The 18654-nt window shown below is 27.4% G+C and overlaps 1 protein-coding gene across 1 annotated transcript in view; it reads left to right on the top strand.

Moving 5' to 3' along the window:
• Nucleotides 1-12927, top strand: part of LOC119676536 (hemicentin-1) — a gene marked incomplete at its 5' end in the record, with an annotated part of 34754 nt that extends 21827 nt beyond the window's left edge. The window contains 5 exon segments of the mRNA XM_038087777.1: nt 83-180; nt 2022-2143; nt 3645-3825; nt 12211-12384; nt 12724-12927. Coding sequence (XP_037943705.1) covers nt 83-180; nt 2022-2143; nt 3645-3825; nt 12211-12384; nt 12724-12927 — 779 coding nt within the window.
• Between the last annotated feature and the right edge of the window lie 5727 nt (nt 12928-18654).

Here is an 18654-nt window from a genome sequence, read left to right as displayed (position 1 = left end):
AAATTGAATTGAAATTATAATATATTCAATTTTACAATTAAAAATTTTAATTTTTAATATTTATATATTTATATATTTTTAGATCCACCCGATATACAAGTGGAGAAGTCCTGGATACATTCTGGTGAAGGTTTCGAAGCAAAGCTTGTTTGTATTGTATATGCTGATCCCGTTGCAACGGTTAGTATATACTATAAATATCTTCAAAAATCAAGACCAATAAAGTATATATATAAGAATAAGAATTATTAATAAGAATTATTATAAGAATTATTTAGCCACTATATATGAAAGAAATATAAAATTTGATTCATATGGCGTCTCATATTCATTTTCATTAATATTAATATAAAATATATAATTTTTATTTTATTATTTTTTATTATTTTAAAACTATGAACTATATAATTTTTAATTATCTTTAAACTAATAATATATGGTAATCTATGTAACTCCCCGTTCATATGTAGCATTATTACTACTGATTTTATGTACTTCTGATTATATATACTTGTCACTATTCAGGCTATGACTGCTCACTTTATTACTTCATAAATTAAGGGGGTTAGTGCTAACAACCGCAGTGTATTACTCAACGTACGATTAAATTACACTACAATAGATGACGACTCTTTGGATAATTCAATTGTATAGAATACAGTAGCCAGAGACTGTAACTAAGTCGGACACAGAAATGGACTTAACTTTAATTTTAACATATCTATCTACTTAACTAACAACTGCAGTTAATTAATTATCTCCATACTACAATACCTGCACAATAGGATTAAATCTTGTCTCCTTCGAAAAAGTAGTCAAAAAATTTTAGAGATGAGACATGTTTGTCTTAAAAGGTGACTAAAATCCATTTGATATTGTTTTGAGTACAAGTGGTAGTGAATAAGTTTCTCTTGCCGTGGCCGATCAGAGGTGTAAATCTAGTACCACGGAGTCAGCTGCGGCTGTCCTAAACTAAGTTGTTCTCTTTTATGGGAGCAATTTGGTGGCTGTAGTTAAAACCCAAAATTACTAAAACCCAATGATTGCATTGATTACCTCCATTTGATGTGAAGTTGTATTTTATAAGCAACTGCTGTGCAGCAAAAAACAGCAGCGTTCCCCTTTAGAAAGAAAATCCAATGGTGGAATTGATTGGTGCATATTACTGATACATATGTTCAGAGTGTCATGGTGTTAAACTTCAACACCAAGTTATCACTTTAAAAAACTATGGACTCTGTAAGTAAATTGAACGTTGGGAATAAGACATGAAGCCACTAAAACTATGTCTAAAAAATAAATCGAGAGAAAGCCCGTGGTCCATAAGGGATCAATGGGTGAAATACTACTTTAGTACGTAGGAGATTTATATAGGAGATGAGAATAGATTAAATATTCAACAAGCTTAGTTCATCTAAGTTAGAAACAACAGATCGAGATGAGGTAATAAGTGATAATAGAGGTAGCTAGTTGCAAAATTGACATCAATTTGGATTAATTATTAACTCTACAATATGGAAGTGTTGCTTTACTTAATGACTTACATACATTTTTAGTGATTTTAAGTGTTTATATATTTTGACTGCACATACTTTGAAATTAGATTAGGTTTTATTTTACATTTCTTTCTAGCAAAAATAATTAAGTATATTCCTGGTTGAGCATCTTACTTACTCTACGCTAAGATAGTAGATAGATGTTTATATATGAGTAGTATCAATCATTTTCTGAAATTTTATTAGTGATTACCTTAAGTAGTGCTTTTTTTATTTTAACATTCTAAATAATATTATATTGTATAACTTTTTAAGTTTTTTTAAATTATTTTTTTTTTCAATATCCTTTTGGGAGCACACCTTTTTTCTTTTTAAAAAACTCAGTTGATGTTTTCATTCCCATTTCATTTGATTGCTGATAATATTTTAGCGCGCTTGACTAATTTTCACTTTTTGCTTTATCTTTCCTGCACTGGTTTTATGTGCTTTTTTCTTATTAACAATTTATCTTTTGGAACTTCGCAGGTGTCCTGGTACCAAAACTCATTTCCGATACAAACAACCGATAGGCGAATTATGTCATCAAGAGGAAATCGACACACGCTCACCATACGTCACATACAGCAAGAGGACTTTGGCAATTACAGGTGAGTTCGGAAAGCAAAATAGAAACAAAAGTGTAGGAAAAAATTGACTAAAATGTGTTGAAAATAGAGGAGAATAAATGAAGTAGACAGACGCAGGGCGAATGAGTAGAGTAACTTCATTTAATTTTATTTATTTTTTCTTTTATTTATTTGTTCTGCCGTTAACAAAGTTTATGGATGACAACAATTTAATGCACTGACTTTGCTTTCCTTTGGTACCAACTGTCCGTGCAATTTACACTACACAGTGTCCGAAAAGTTTTATCGGGGGGTTTCTCACTCTCAGTTAGTGATTTTACAGACATTAGGCTGTGCGATGGATACTGTACCGTTGGGCAGTGAAACTAATCGCCAGCCAGTCATACAACAGATATGTAAAGAAATAACTTTCTCACATCACTGTCAATCTGTCTAAAACATATTAAGAGCACCGGAAATAGCCATGCTGGCAACATACACATATTTTAGGCAAAACTTTTTTGAACCTGACTGACGTGCTGGATTACTCGAGTTCACATTGGTTGAGGTTGTGTTGTGGATTTAAGTCCATGTGCGCTGGTGTCACTATATGGAATTTCAATACAATGTAATATGTCAACGAATATAATAGATGCTGGCTGGCATTGGATTTTATGGCAAAGTTAATTTGGAAAATTTTGAAATAATCGAAATAGAAAGGAAATTAGAATTTACCTTGAAACTGTTAACAACAAAAATCGATGGGAAAAAGTTCAAATGAAATGAATTCAAAATATTTGTAAAATAAAATTAAATTTTGAAATTTTGACCAAATACTTTTCACAAACTCTAACGTTAAAATGTGTGCTTTAAACTGACCTAATAAATAAATATATATTTTATTTAAGTTCAATATTTCATGTTAAATAAAGTCCACTGAATTAAGTTAAATAAAAATTTTAACAGAAATTTATAATTCCACAAATAAATTTGGTCAGCTAAACAAATCTCATTTTAAATGGAAAAAAAAATATGAAAAAATTATTTAAAAACTTGGGCCAAAAAAAAAAAAAACAAGACAAAGTATTAAATAAAATCTCATAAATCTGTTGTGTACACTGTTGTGCACAATAGACAAACAGCGAATTCGTAGTGTACAACAATAACATAAACAACCAACAAACGAGCAGTTATTCATACAACAAATGCACATTTAATAAATGGCACTCGTATTTGTATGGCACATGTAATTCCAGCATGAGTACCGTATATGTCCTACGGTTTATGTGCTTTACAACAGTTGTACATGACCAAAATGGAGTACACTACTCCGTGAACAAGTACTACTAACAAATGGCATACACCACTAAACAAACTAAACTATCAAACATTCTAGAGTGAGTACCACCCACCCAACCTAAGAGCAAACGACTGACTGACTGGCTGACTGGCTGAATGGCCTGACCTGACCCGATACGACCTACCAACTAGTCAACAAAAATACTTACAAACAAACAAATAATAAATACCAATTAAATTCCAGCTGCGTTGCCGATAACTCACTTGGACGTTCGCGCAAATATATGGAACTGTCAGGTCGTCCAGGACCAGCTGAATTTTATTCACCCAAATGGGGTCGTTCAACGGACAGTTATAATCTAACATGGAAAATTGATAGTTATCCACCATTGGAGGAGGTGCGCCTCTTGTACCGACGCGTTTTGGTAAGTACGAGTAGAAAAAAAAATAAAGTTATGTTAAAAAATGCAAAAAAAAAAATATTTGTCCAAAAATATATTTTTATACACATTTGTTAGTCTTTTATATGACACAAAACATATAATAAAATATTACACTGCAAAAAAAATCTGCATTTTAGAACATTAAAACTTCACTGAACGTCCTGCATTCTGCACTTTGTTTACATAAAGTGCTTCGTGCGCTATTGTTATTTTTATAACTTCTACCACACAAACCATTAAAAATTATTAGTTTTTTTTCCCTCCCGAAAAGGTCAACAAAATTTTTAAAATATATAAAAACTAAAAAATAGATTATGAAACCTAAAAACCCAATATTTATATATAAATCGTGTATACAAATTAATTATTTTAGGACTCGCATGCCAAAAGCTACACACAAATTGCTTCTGCTGACCTACAAAATTTGTCGTTTTATCGTTTTGTCCTTTTAATTTGAAAAATTCTATGCAATAAATTTTATTTTCAAATCTCTTTTAATTTTAAAATATTTTTTAATAAATTTATTTTATAATGCTTTATAAACAAAATAGCTATGAATTTTAATCTGTTGTTGTTTATATCACTTTAAACGGATTTGCCAAACTGAAATGGAGCAATAAGACAACTTGAACCACGAATTGAAAAATAATTCAACTTAAATATTAAAAATTCTTAAAATATTTTTATAACCGAATATGATTGAATTCAAAAAGCTTATTTATTATAATTAATAATATATTTATTTACTTTAAAATAACAACTCAAAAGAAGAAACAATACGCACGATTTGTGCGAATGAGTCATAGATCGTGGTTATCGTTATCGATTATCCCATTAATGATGAAAAATGATTCAATTATTGATTGTTTTATTTCTTTTCTTCAAGTTTCTTGAGTTATTTTTTTAATGAAAAATATATTTTGTCATTATGAAAGATTACAAAAACATATAACGAGCTCCAATTTCCAGAACTTTTTTAAATCTATAAAGCGATTTCTTAAGATACGTACAGTCAGCTTGTTTTTCCCTAGGCTAAAATCGCTATCGCTTTGCACGCATAAACCAACGATTTTCAAAACTTTTATATCAAATGCTATACCGACAGTAAATCAAACTGGCAGGCAATATAGTTTTATTCCTAGAAACAATGAAGTCATCGGTACTTCTATTAAAAAATCGCACAATGCAGCAGCCCACACCATAGCTACATTAATAAAGGCAGTGTAATCACTAATCACTTCTTTCTATTAATTATTGACTTTTTTGATAATATAATGTGGAGCTTTATTAAATACATAACCTTTTTAAAGCATATTTCCCAATACAAAAGTAATCGTTTCACAGGGTGTTTTTCGTGAACGCCATAAAGCCATCTCATTCCTATTCTCTTCATGAACACCATAAAATAACAATCCCATTTTTTTTCATATCTTAAGAAATCTCACACAGTCGCTCAATGATGTAACGAAAAATATAGTGACAGTCTTCATTGTTTTTTTGTTTCAAAGATGGCACTAAACGACATCGATATCGTCATATTCTGCGAAATATAGAGCAAAATGTTTGTCCATCTTAACTTATTTAAAAAAAAAAATAAAACAAGACTTATACGACAACTATTAAACTCGGTTTGCTTTTACTGACTTCAATCTTTCAAAGAGGGTACAAAGAGACAGCAACATGGATAAATTCTGCGAAATGCAATATGAAATATCTGCTCATATTATCATATATTTAAAGTAGTAAGACCCAATAATACAACTAGTTAACTAGACAAGCTTCTCTTAACTCCCACCGTTCAATTATGGGTCTAAAGAAAACTAACATTGGTAGATTCTATGACTTGAGAAGTAAAAACATTTTATCTTTTTTTATTTTAAAAGAAGTACGGGCGGGCTAATAAGCCAATCAGATAAATAGACATGCTTCTCTCAAGTAACACCTTTCAAAAGGTGGGACTTTAGAAAACCGTTTCAGTTATATTTTTTTGAAGAGTGATATATCTAACCATATTATCTTATTTTTATAGAAAGACGAACTAACAATACAATTAGTTGATTAGATCTAAAAACATAGACGTTAATGGATTCTGTAAAATGCGTAGTAAACATCTACCCACCTTAAATGATGGTGTCAAGTGATTGCCAAGAAACTCATTCTTATAATTCCATTTGGTATTCATTAGTTAATCGAAATGGATGGTGAAACAAAATAATTAAAAATAAAAAGTATCTATATTCATGATATAAACATAAAGAAGCATTCAGATCATATTCATATGAGACTAAAATTCTCATATTCTCAAAACCAGGGAAGATTTATGATATATATATATATATATATATATATATATATATACATACAAGAAAAAAAGTTAAAAAAAAAAATTATAATATATGGATAACCTATATTCGCACAAATATATATATACATATATATATATATATATGTACATACAAGAAAAAAAGTTAAATAAAGATTTATAATATATGGATAACCTATATTCATACAAAGAAGCAATTCTATATAGTCTTCAAACTCTTCAGAAACTCAAACCGTGATTTCATAACTTAAGAAATAAAAAATGTTATACGGTTATGCGAACCCATTTTTTAAGATACAAATCGTTAAACTTACTTTTAATATATATTTATAATTATATTTTGTTACTTTAATAAATAATTAAAAATTCTTTACATTCGAAATAATTAATTGGCACCTCTTCATTCATTAATTATGATGTTACCTACCATCAAATTAATTAGTTAATTAACATATTACAAGATAACGTTCGAACACACTTTACATAGACAATTAGTCTGATTCGGTTTAATGATTAATTATAGTATTGAATAAATTTATTCGTGCTTAATTTATTACTACGATTACTGAAAATAATAGCACAAAAGGCATTCTTCTTGTTTATATCAATTGTGGTATTTTGTATTGTATTGTATATGTTAGTCACATTAATTGACAAATTGACACATGATTTCTAATTAACATTGTAACGCTGTTTTCATCGTATCTATAATTAAATAATTAAAACCGAAACTATAATAAATATTAGTATAATTATCCTTTCAATCTACAATTATTACATTTTTATTGATAAATATTTCATTTGGATTTAGTAACAAAAAATTGTTAAAAAATTATTTCTATATATGTAAGAATTTGTTTTATATTAATAACTTCCATACTAATCGTCCTTGTCCTTCCCGAAGTTAATAACATTTAAAAGAGTTAGTATTTAAATTTTTAAAGCAAAACGGAAAAATGTCCCTTATTCTTAATATAAGTATCATTGATACAATACGTATTATTTTGAAGGTAGTAATTTAAGCAAGATACATGTTTCTCATATTTGGCTCGCAAATGCTTTACTCTTGAACTTCTGACAAGATTTGGTATGATATATCAATCTGTTCTTTACTTTAACTTATCTACAGAATTCATTACATCTGGAAATTATGTATGAATAAAGTTATCATCCCCGTTGTTATCACTGTCATAAACATTACCATCATCTACAACTGTGTTATTATTGTTAACATTATCGCCATTATAATTATCATTCCCACCCTCAAAATTGTCATCATCTTCATTCTTACCATGGTCATTATCATCGTCATCACCATTCTCATTATCATCATTATCCCCATCAGCATTGTCTTCATCATCATTCTCGTCGCTATCATCTTAATCATTAACGTCCTTATCATTGTCATCGCCAGCATTATCATTACTAATATCTTTCTTTTTATCGAGATCATTACCATCAACTTTATCATTATTGCCTTTACTAATATCATTTTCATTATCACAATTATCATCTCAACTATTGCTATTATTATTACCATCATTAATAACGTTAGAGATATTCATGCGTCTTGATTTTGTCCATTCCTTTTCTTAAGGTACCATGTTGTATACTAGCTGGTATTAGTTATTTATAGTCATGGTTTTCTTACCGATCTCCATATTATCTGTTTTAAGTAGATATTAAAAACTATTTTGATTAATAAGTCTTATAACTGATATAACATAACTGTTCTCTTTAAACGGTTTTTTAGACAAATATTGAAAATATCAGAGAACCAAACCTTGAGATTAAGTTTAGAAAATAAAAACGAAAGGTGGACTAATTAATAATAAATAATAACTAAAATTTATTTTGGTTCTATAACAAGAAATCCATTCCGAATTGAAATGGATGTAATAATGTTGAAATTTTTAAGCGCAAAAAAAAAAGATTTTCATTTTTAATCAATTTAACTTTAATTAAATTAACTTTAATTTAATAAAGCTCTTTTGAATATCAACAAATATCCATCACCAGTGGTCTTTGAAAACATCTATTGGTTTAATTGACCACTCGTAATCTTTAGACTGCAGGTATCAGAAATAAAACCATGTCATGTCTGAACCATAGAGTCGGGTGTTTAACATAGTACATACGTTTATTACTAAAAATTTATGTGAATTTAGAAATAATTATTTGGTAATCTTAGTAGCTTGATATTTTTGGATTGACTACTATATATCCATATAAATAATTCAATTAGTACATATTTTTATTTATGACATCCACTCGATATGTTAACAAAAAATTATATTGAAATATTAATGAAACCAAGTCTTTGTTCTTATTCTTCCTTTGACGAAACTGTCCTTGAAGGACTTACAGTAAGCATAATAGGTTCTCGTTCTTGTCATTGACTTGTTTTTTCTGAATTAAACTAAATAAGGTCCTTTTGCGTTAGATTAATCCTATAAGAACTCGCTTATTCCAATTTCAAATAAATAAACTAAGATTGCAAATCAATCAAGTGCTTTGATATTGACATAATTATATGCAAATACTTTTACATTATCAATTAAAATTAATAGTCAAATTGGAATAAAAATGAATAAAAAAAAATTACTTACAAATGAATTGAAATATTGCGAACGTAAACTTAATAGCGCGGCAAGAAAACTAAAATAATTGGTAAAAAATAATTGAAATTGATATTGAAGTGAATATTCTGCATCGTTATTTACTTTTAATTAAATATCAAATGAAGAACTGAATAATTAATCTGCATATTAAACAAGCAACTGGGAAGGAAATCACAACAAATAAACCAATTGCTTACCACCCAAGCCACCTTGCGGGAATCTCTCATCAATTACAGAGAAGTTTGCAAATCATTAAAAAATAAAAAATCGCATTTAATTGAAAACCAATTAACTCAACAAAATGTAAGAGATACGCTAGAAAGCAATTAAATATTATTCTCCATAAAAGTTAAAGATTAAAATATAAAATAAAAAATAAAAAATAAGAGAAAAAAATTCAACTGATAATAGTGAAGATACTGGAACCGAAGACCACGTGAGTGGAAACTGTGTTAACTAAAGGACTTGGCGATGGAGAAAAACCGCAGTGTAAAAATATATAAACAAATAAATTGATTCGATATACAAAAGAAGTATTCAGATCAACCACAAAAACAACTTGTAATTCAATGAGAAACTAGTAATTAAAATCAAATCCAATTAGTGTAAGCCAAAAGTATTTCGAAACCACTTAAAAGCAAATCAAAAACTACCAAAGCCAAGAAATATACTTAAAATTGAATTACATGATAATTAATTATTTTCATTTTAACACCAAATGTAATAAAATCAAAATAAAAAACTATTTTAATTATTAAAACCACCAATTCATCCAAAAAGAAACTCAAATGAAAAAATAGTTCAAGAGTTTTTCATCATGAAAATCTATAAGATATTATTTCGTAGTTCAAGTTTTGTTTTGATTTTGCTTTAAAAAATTATTAGGATTTTAATTTCATTTCAAGCACTAAAAATTCTCATCAAAATTATAAAAATTACGATATTTGTTTAACTTGAACTACGCTTGAAAGAGCTATGAGTACAGTACGCATGAAGAGTAAAGATACTTAATACCTTGGAAAAAGTATTTTTCATGAATATTTATAATGAATCAATGCAATTTCTACAGTTTCACTGCGTTATGTTTTTCTATATTCTGGTTCGCATATTAAATTTCACGATTTACAAGTTGTTTTCAGTATAAATCCACTCAGCAACTTCAACATTGTTGTCAGGATAAACATCGAAAATTTCCAATTCGATGAGAGTGAAGATTTTTATCATTTTGATTTCCATTTTTATTATTTTTCTTTTTTTTTCTTGTTATATCTTTTAATGCTCTTCATCTGAATATTTTTTCTTAACTGCATATCGATTACAAATGCACAGTACATTTTTATTTCAGAATTCCAGTTTTAATAATAATATTACAAACAGTTCACATTCGTTGAGCTATTTTATTTATAAATTATGTATGGGTATTATCAGCCATATATACTAATTCATGTATATAAGAAAAATTTAATAGGTAGAACTTATGCTTTTATAAGGACTTACAAAAAACTTGACAAAAGACAAGTGTAATGTATAATTTAGACAGTTCAATATTCAATCTATTAGGTTAAAAATTTAGATTAATTACAGTCTCTTCTATGGAAAATTTAATTATACTTAAAATTGTGTAACATAAATTAGTTAATATATTTTTATGGATTAAGTATGTGGCACTTTCCAAGTAACTAGATGATCAGAATCAGATCATCATGATCATGATCTTAGTAGATTCAATCTAATAAGATCATCTACTCATCTAAGATATGCTGCTCATTATGTAGGAACACCATATCCAGTAGTTTTATATATTAACACTCCAGCTTTACTGTTGATTTATTCATAACGCAATTATTGTCGTTATTACTAGTATATACTAATAATATTATCACTACTGCATATTACACTTAGATAATCTTACCACTCGTTGAAGTAAAACTTCTTATTTCAATTAAGTAAATAAGCCATAAGATTGATTCTATTGTTTTCACTTCACATATAGCAATTAATCTTATGAAATATAATGATATATGGAATATATCATTCTTTTTATATATACTTGTAGAATCCTCCAAGCCGAAAACGTTAACAATTTTTATCTTGGACAGAGTCAACTTTCACCTTTTTTATTGTATCTCACTACTTAAAGACATTCGAAATTTTTATCGATTGGTTTTATTAAGTTTTAGATGGATGAGTTGAGATTCAATCTAGAATTACTCACGATCTGTTATATTTTGTTGTCCATTTTTAGGGTAATCTAACACTTTTGTGATTGTGTTAGTAGACATTTTTATTTTTCATAAATATATATATCGAACCGAATTATATCTTATTTTTCAAGTCATATAAAACAGCTGTTAATTTCAGGGTAATATTACTACTCTGGCAATATATCCAGAAAGTGAAAATTAAGCTTGAGTATTATACATTTTACTCGTGGTTTACCAATCAAAAATGCAAATTGCACTTAAAGTAAATCCCAGATCTAATTATCAAAACCGTCATTAGTTTTACATATATCTCTTACCAACTTTTTACTTTTTATAGTGAAGTAAGTTCTTTTAAACAGTCCCTTTACCCGGATTGAATTGCTGAAACCGTAGATATCTGCTTAATAGAGTTTTTACTATGCTATACTGTTGAGCCTTTTCCGAGTAAGTTCATCTGGGCACTTTTTATCTTTGATAACTGGAGAGTTTCCGCAGAATCCCAGCTATTTCACTGACTAATTTGTGTGTTCCTCATAAGCTTCGTGATTATTCAATGATTAATCTAAGATCTGCGTATCACCCCGGTTAGTGATTTCTCTAAGATTAGATAATGCTAAGTAGGGCAGCCTGCCGCTTGTCGCACTTGGCTTCAGGGCTATGCTATACTGTCCACACGATATGTATATTCCATTTGTTATAAATCTCACGAGTTAACGAATTTCAGGGCATATTATTTCAACGTGTATCTTTTAGTAAATTACAATATAATGTAATTTAATAACAATTTTTTTCTCTCTTAGAAAAAATAAATAAATGTCACGATATTGCATTATTGCATATATATATATATATATAATAACCTTTGCTGTTATGTCACCAACATCAACTTAAATATCGTATCAGTATTTTTAAAATTTATTTTAATTTTCATTACTGAAATTCTTTCAACACTCACATTCAGTAGATAACATTTAATACAGGCAAAAACTCTTATTTAAAGAACAGACTTGCTGGCATATAAAAAAAAATCATGGAATTTCAATGCATAAATTCAAGTCTACAATGTTTTGTGAAAAATCACACAAGCATAAATGAAACGTGCAATTTCAAAAGCATACTTCATCCCGGAAAAAAATTTCTCATAAAAACTCTAAAAATAAAAGAGACTCATAGAAAACAATAAAAAGATATACAATTTTTGCTTTACAATAATTTCCAGATGAATGACACTTTCCAACAACCTGGCAGATGGCATGATTTCATACTCACACCCGAACATCGTCCAGCATCTGAGCCGCTTACACACATCATGTCCTACACCATAAAGAATCTACATCCGGGCGCTTACTATGAGGCTATTGTGCAGGCTAAGAATCGTTATGGCTGGAATGAGGTAAGTACCGCACCGAAAAAAATTAAAAAGAAAAACAATAAATAAATAAATAAACCCACAAACTAAATAAATCAATAACACGCAAGCATAAGTCAACTGATGACACTATACCAACCACCCACTTACCCACTTACTCACCACAGACGCACAGACTCACACACATACAAACTTACATTAATTTAACTTATCTCAGAGTTACTAAATCTTCATTTATACTCGTACCGCTTTCAATACCGCCACTAACCAGTGTTTTTTTTCCCCTCTACTTCTCTGTTTTTTTTTTTTAATTTTTATTTTTATTTTTATTTTTTTTGTGCGAATTTTTCTTACGCTTACCAGGTTAGCGATATTTTTCAATTTATTGTTGCCAGCAACAATGTGGATATACCACCTGAGGATGCTGAAGTGGTTGCCAGCTCGAAATCACGCAGCAACGGTGGCCTCGGCTTGCAGCCGCTCTCCCTACAATTTATTGCGTTCAACGCGTTGCTTGCGGTTCTACTGATTATCAATCAAAGCAGACGTGGATTTTGTTTCGGATAAGTTTTTTTTTTATTTTTTGTTTTTGTGTTTTACACTTCAAGTGAAACCAAAACATTTATAAAACATAAATTGATATTATTTATTTTGAACAAAAACTGAAAATAAAAAAAAAGAAAAACAACAAAAACTTTAATTGAAACAACAAAAAAAATAAAAAATATAGAAGTTAAAAAACCATTTATTAATTTTTTTTAAATAATTGTTTTTTCTATATAACTTCTCTGATGTTCCAAAAATTTAAGTTTTTTACTTCACTGTTAAATAAATTTATTTTTGTATAGCTAAAAAGTGGAAAAATATATAAATTGAAAAATAATTAATATATAACAAAAAAAAAAAAAATATAGACAAAAATATAATGAAAACAATTTTAACTTTTTCAATATTAAATAATTTAAGCAATGCATAATATAAGTATAAATTTATGCAGCCCTAGTATAAGTCTTGTCTCATACGAAATTATAAAATTCATACTAAATAGTTTATACATAAGAAATATTAATATTAGTTAAGGTAATTGTGTAAAATTAATATTTAAAATTTATAGACTAACTAACACAAGAAACATTAGTTAAACAATATAGTACGAGTAATTAAATAATAAAAAAAAAACTATATAATAGCCACATATGTTTTACAATAGCTAAAATGTTACATTAAATAAACACTTATAGAATACAGTATATATATATATATATATATACACCTACAGATTTTGTAAATAAGTTGAACCAATAATTTTCTACTAAATAATTTCCATTTACAAATTTTTATTATTAAAATTTTCTAAATTTTTTTTTGTTGTATTATCTCAGGACGTTTACCTATAACATATATTCCAATATTTAGTGCTTATTAAAGTAAAGTGAAAGCTCTTTTCAACGTTGGCAAATAATATCGTTAGTACTCGTATTGCTAGTATTCCATGGAAAGTATTTCTTTTAGATGGATAGTTTTCTTGAGGGATAGAATATCTATTATCATCGCATGCTCTAACAATAACTTCTTTTTATAACGGTCCTCACATCAAATCATTTCATTTATTATCAAAATACTGCTTTACAAACTGATTCCATTACTCCATATTCTCTATGATTGATAATTGACGTACCATATAATTAAGGAACACAACGGTTAGCTTTGCAGACAATGTTTTCGTAGACCACTTTTACAACTGGGCATGTAATGTTCCTCGATATGAGAAGTATATATGGTTGAGTATTATCTTAGCTCTCCAGACGCTTGTTGTATGCTTTTAACAAATATGCAGCATAGGATATTGTTCTGATCAGCAAATATGCTGTACCAAACGTCAACTCGTAGTTTATTTGAAACAAACTTTCTAATATTTGTACGGGGGCTTACTTTTTCAAAGAAAAATTCTGATAATTCCACGTGCTTGAAACTATCAGGTGTCCTCTAACACTACTTTTCAGTGTTCGTGCTTCATATCTACAGGTAACATTTATATAGAAATGTTTTGTACTTGTGTTAGGTGCACTTTGGATCCAATTAGCTGCTTTTATTTGTTCTTGACTTGGCACCGTTGCATTTTCTTGAGCGCTAAGTACTATTTTGAGATATTTAAATGCATCCAGAATTGCAAAATGGATATTATCTATCTAACTTGACATCTCTTATTATTCGGATGGAATTTGGTATTATTTGTTCTGAACTTTCAACAACATTTTCTATTTTTCTTCTCCATTTCAAGCTCATAATACTCTCTTTCAATAATTTTTAATAATAACTCAATTATTATAATTAATGTTCCGGAATCATTTTTTTTTTGATCACAAAATTATATTTTTTAATAACATAAAACCAAAACTTAATTGTATATATAAATATATGATTCGATCACATATAGAAAGATACAAAAATAGTTATAGAATCGTCAAATAAACTGTGCAAAATATTGAAGCATAATTACTTATGCGAATTAAAGGTTTAAAATATAAACGAAAATACTTAGAATCTCAAAACGAAAAATTAATAAAATTTAATCAAAACTAATTAAAATATTTTAATAGCAAAATTTTGTATATAAGCTTTTTCAATACATTCAACATAGCATGTAATACTTGAATTTATTAATGTAAATAACACAAAAAAATATTATAAATATATATTTATTAACTTAGTTTAAGTTTGAAAGCACTCAGAAAAAATTAAATTAAAAAAAATTAAAAACACAAATTAAAAAAATGTACCACCAATTTTCTTTTGAATTTTTAAATGTTAATTATAAATAAAATAAGTAATTTGTGCGGTCAGTTTATAGTGTTAAGTTAATAAGTTGATATAAATATTTAATAAAACAAAAACACTTCAATATTATGTGTTACTAAATAAGCATAAAAAATAATTGTAAATAATGCGATAAATTGTAATAAATAATAAATTAGTAATAAAAACAACTAAAAATTAAATACATAAGCTTTTTGTCATTAATAATGCGTCAAATATTAAATGAGATCGAAACAAAAAATACTTCAAACCTAATGAATAACAAATAAATATTATAAAATAAAATGAAATATAACATTTGCAAATATTATAAGTTAATTAAGAATACAAAAAAAAAATTATATAAAAATGTGAATTATGTATGTTCGTAGTAACGCAAATGAATTAATAGGAAATACAACTTGTCATAAAATAAATATAAAAATCATATACAACAAACATGAAATTATTTGTCTGTAATATAAATAATATATAAATACATATTAAAAATTTAATTTATAATTATTTTAATAAAATTACTAATTGTAAAACTGAAAACTGAAGAACAATTGCATTTACTTCGCTGATTAATATTTCTTTTACGGTAAAATAGAAAAAAATTAAATTAAATTAACAAAACTGGCACATAAATTAAATTAATAAAACTGGTACATATTCAGTTTCAGACTTCAACCATAAAGCAAATTTAATTTATAGAGAAATATTGTTAAATTACTTTTAACACTTTTAAGAGAAAATTTATCAACAATTTAACTTTTTCCATATTTTTCCAAATTTTTCAAACGTTTTATTTTAAAACTCTTTTAGAGACAAATTAATTTAAACTTCAGCAAAAAAAAAAAAAATAAAATATAAATTTTTTTTAACTGGTCAGCAAAAAAAAATAGTTTATATATCAAAAATAATTACAAAAAAAAATAAATAAATAAATTGTGTGTAATTAATTTTAAGTGTATTTCTTAATTATAAGCTAAAATTTAAAAATGAGGGGATCTGACAGCATATGTTTCTTGATTCGTGCTATATAAAATGGTAAAACACGTTATTATTGTACTATTATTATTATAATTATGATTATGAATACCATTAATTACTAATATTAATATTATAATATATATAATATATATGTGTAAGAAATATTACTGATAAAACTAAATAAAAATAAAACTTATTTAGATGTAAAACAATGATGGTCTTTTAATTAAATCAATTTTACTCCTCAATTTTCCAATATTATAACACAACGATGGCTTACCTATTGAATAAGTTGTCTTAGAATAGTAAATTCTTATGCATCTTTATTCAAAATTGCTGCTTTAGTGAAATTTGGTATTCGTTTTTGACAGGTAGCCTGATTCCATTGGTGGATTGGTGTTTTGCAAAAGAATGATGGGTGGGACAATCTTAAGTGACAATGTAAGCGATGGAGCAACAAAAATATTTAATAAGTTTAAGAAATTCCATTGGGTACTGAGCAACTTCATTGATACTCATTAAGCTCTTAATTTACGTGTAAGTATATTAGTAACAGACTTTGAATTTGATATCACTTTATAGGGGATCTCCCAAAGTAAGAACTCCTACTTATATGTCACCCAACAAGTCTATTAAAATTTATTCGATGTACCAACTAAAAAAAAATACGAAAATAAAAATTTAAATTGATGGCAACTCTAAATATTAATCTTAACTTAAAATATTGTAGCATATATTCAATTTTTTATCTTGATGTTGCATATTATGAATATTATATAGATAATATTAAAAGTTAAAAAAATTTTTTGTGTGATGCTAACAAGGAGTTTGATCAGATTAGATTATTATAGATTATATTAGATTAGATTTGATTAAATTAAATTACATTAGACGACAGATACTGATATGCCAGCATTTTCAATTGGAAATATCAACTTCATCTGTTATGAGACGCTTAAAATTAGAGGTGCGTTGTATTTATTATTATTATTAATTCTTGTTATCTACTAGTATTATCCTCGTCAAACCATTTGGTCTTCTACATATAGTAATGGAGATCCAACAAGCCTGTTTTTGTTATCTTTGAGAAAATAGATTCCTATGGCCTTCAATTAATAATTAATGCATTATATGCATTATAATGATTGTCGGAATATTCCAGTGTTTAAGCAATAGTACAAAGGCATAATGCCCCGTCAATATTCCAGTAAATACCCAAACTACAAGTTTGCTGAAAACAAAAAGGATTCTAGTTTTCCATAAAGTTATACGGTCTTTAAAATTTAACGTGTTGAGGACTTAAGATTTTCAATCAAAACTATTAGACTCTAGCAAACTCACAGTTTTTTATAATTTCATCAAAAGTCATTTGACACCGTGAAAGTGACTTAGTCTTTGATTTTAGATAGTTTATACATTAGGGTTGTTATGGATAAGTCTACCTTTACGTCCAGGAACCCAGCAAAGAGAGACTTTATCAGGTTCGATGATGATCTGAGAGATATGACATTTTAAAATTGTCGACAATTGAAAAGAACTTTAAATAAAAGTAGTATTGATTGTGTTGTTTTTTGGCTCTACGAAATAGATTACTAATCCGTTAAATCGATCTGCAAGATTTTTGTACAACATATATTCTTATCTACATATTTTTATTTAGGGATTTTATGTTTGGACATTATTATAATGTTTATTTCCACAACTTTAGTTTTTAATATAAGTATATAGACAAAAACATAAAAATTTATAAACAATATCGCCAATATAGGGTTATATGGGTATACTCCTAAGCAGTAGTTATGTGAAATTAGGTGTTATCTGGAGCCATATTTGCACCACAAATATAAAACCAAATCTATTAAAGGTTACAATACTACAATCTCAATATTCACAATATCAGTTAAAGTCAAATCATATAGAATTATATATGATAGGTATATAAGTGTGTATATAGATACGTCATAACGGTATATTACGTGTCAATCACTTTATTTAAATTAATGTCGAGTTTATATATATAACACAGCTAAAAAAGCTCTGACTGTCCTATGGAAAGTAACTATAAGTATTCGGTACGAAAAATTTCGTCCACATGAAATAATCTGGCCTAGCAAGGACAAGAACCTTTAGTCCCTTTAGTCTAAAAATATTTGTGCTCTGCTCAACATTATTTCTAATATTTCTGTTTCGTTGAGGTGAAAACTGTAGTAAAAGAAAGATTTTATAATAATTTTTTAGAGAACCAAATTAACGTAACACCAATTAGAAAAACATTTTGTTTTTTGTACAATAATTTGCCATAGCATTTGACCACAATCGTGCCAACCCAGCAAAAGTATCTGTCGCTTTTGACGTTCATGTTTTATATCAGATGATTCGGTAGCTACTCATGAAGTAAAAAATCTAATTTAAATTGAATGTGACTGCAAATGACTAGTAAAAAAGAAAGATACATTATTCAATAAATTATTTTAAAAAATTGATAAAATATATGATATTTAT

Source organism: Teleopsis dalmanni, chromosome 2, assembly GCF_002237135.1.
Source record: "Teleopsis dalmanni isolate 2A chromosome 2, ASM223713v2, whole genome shotgun sequence".
Classification (NCBI taxonomy): Eukaryota; Metazoa; Arthropoda; class Insecta; order Diptera; family Diopsidae; genus Teleopsis; species Teleopsis dalmanni.
This window is presented reverse-complemented; position numbering and strand designations above follow the sequence as displayed.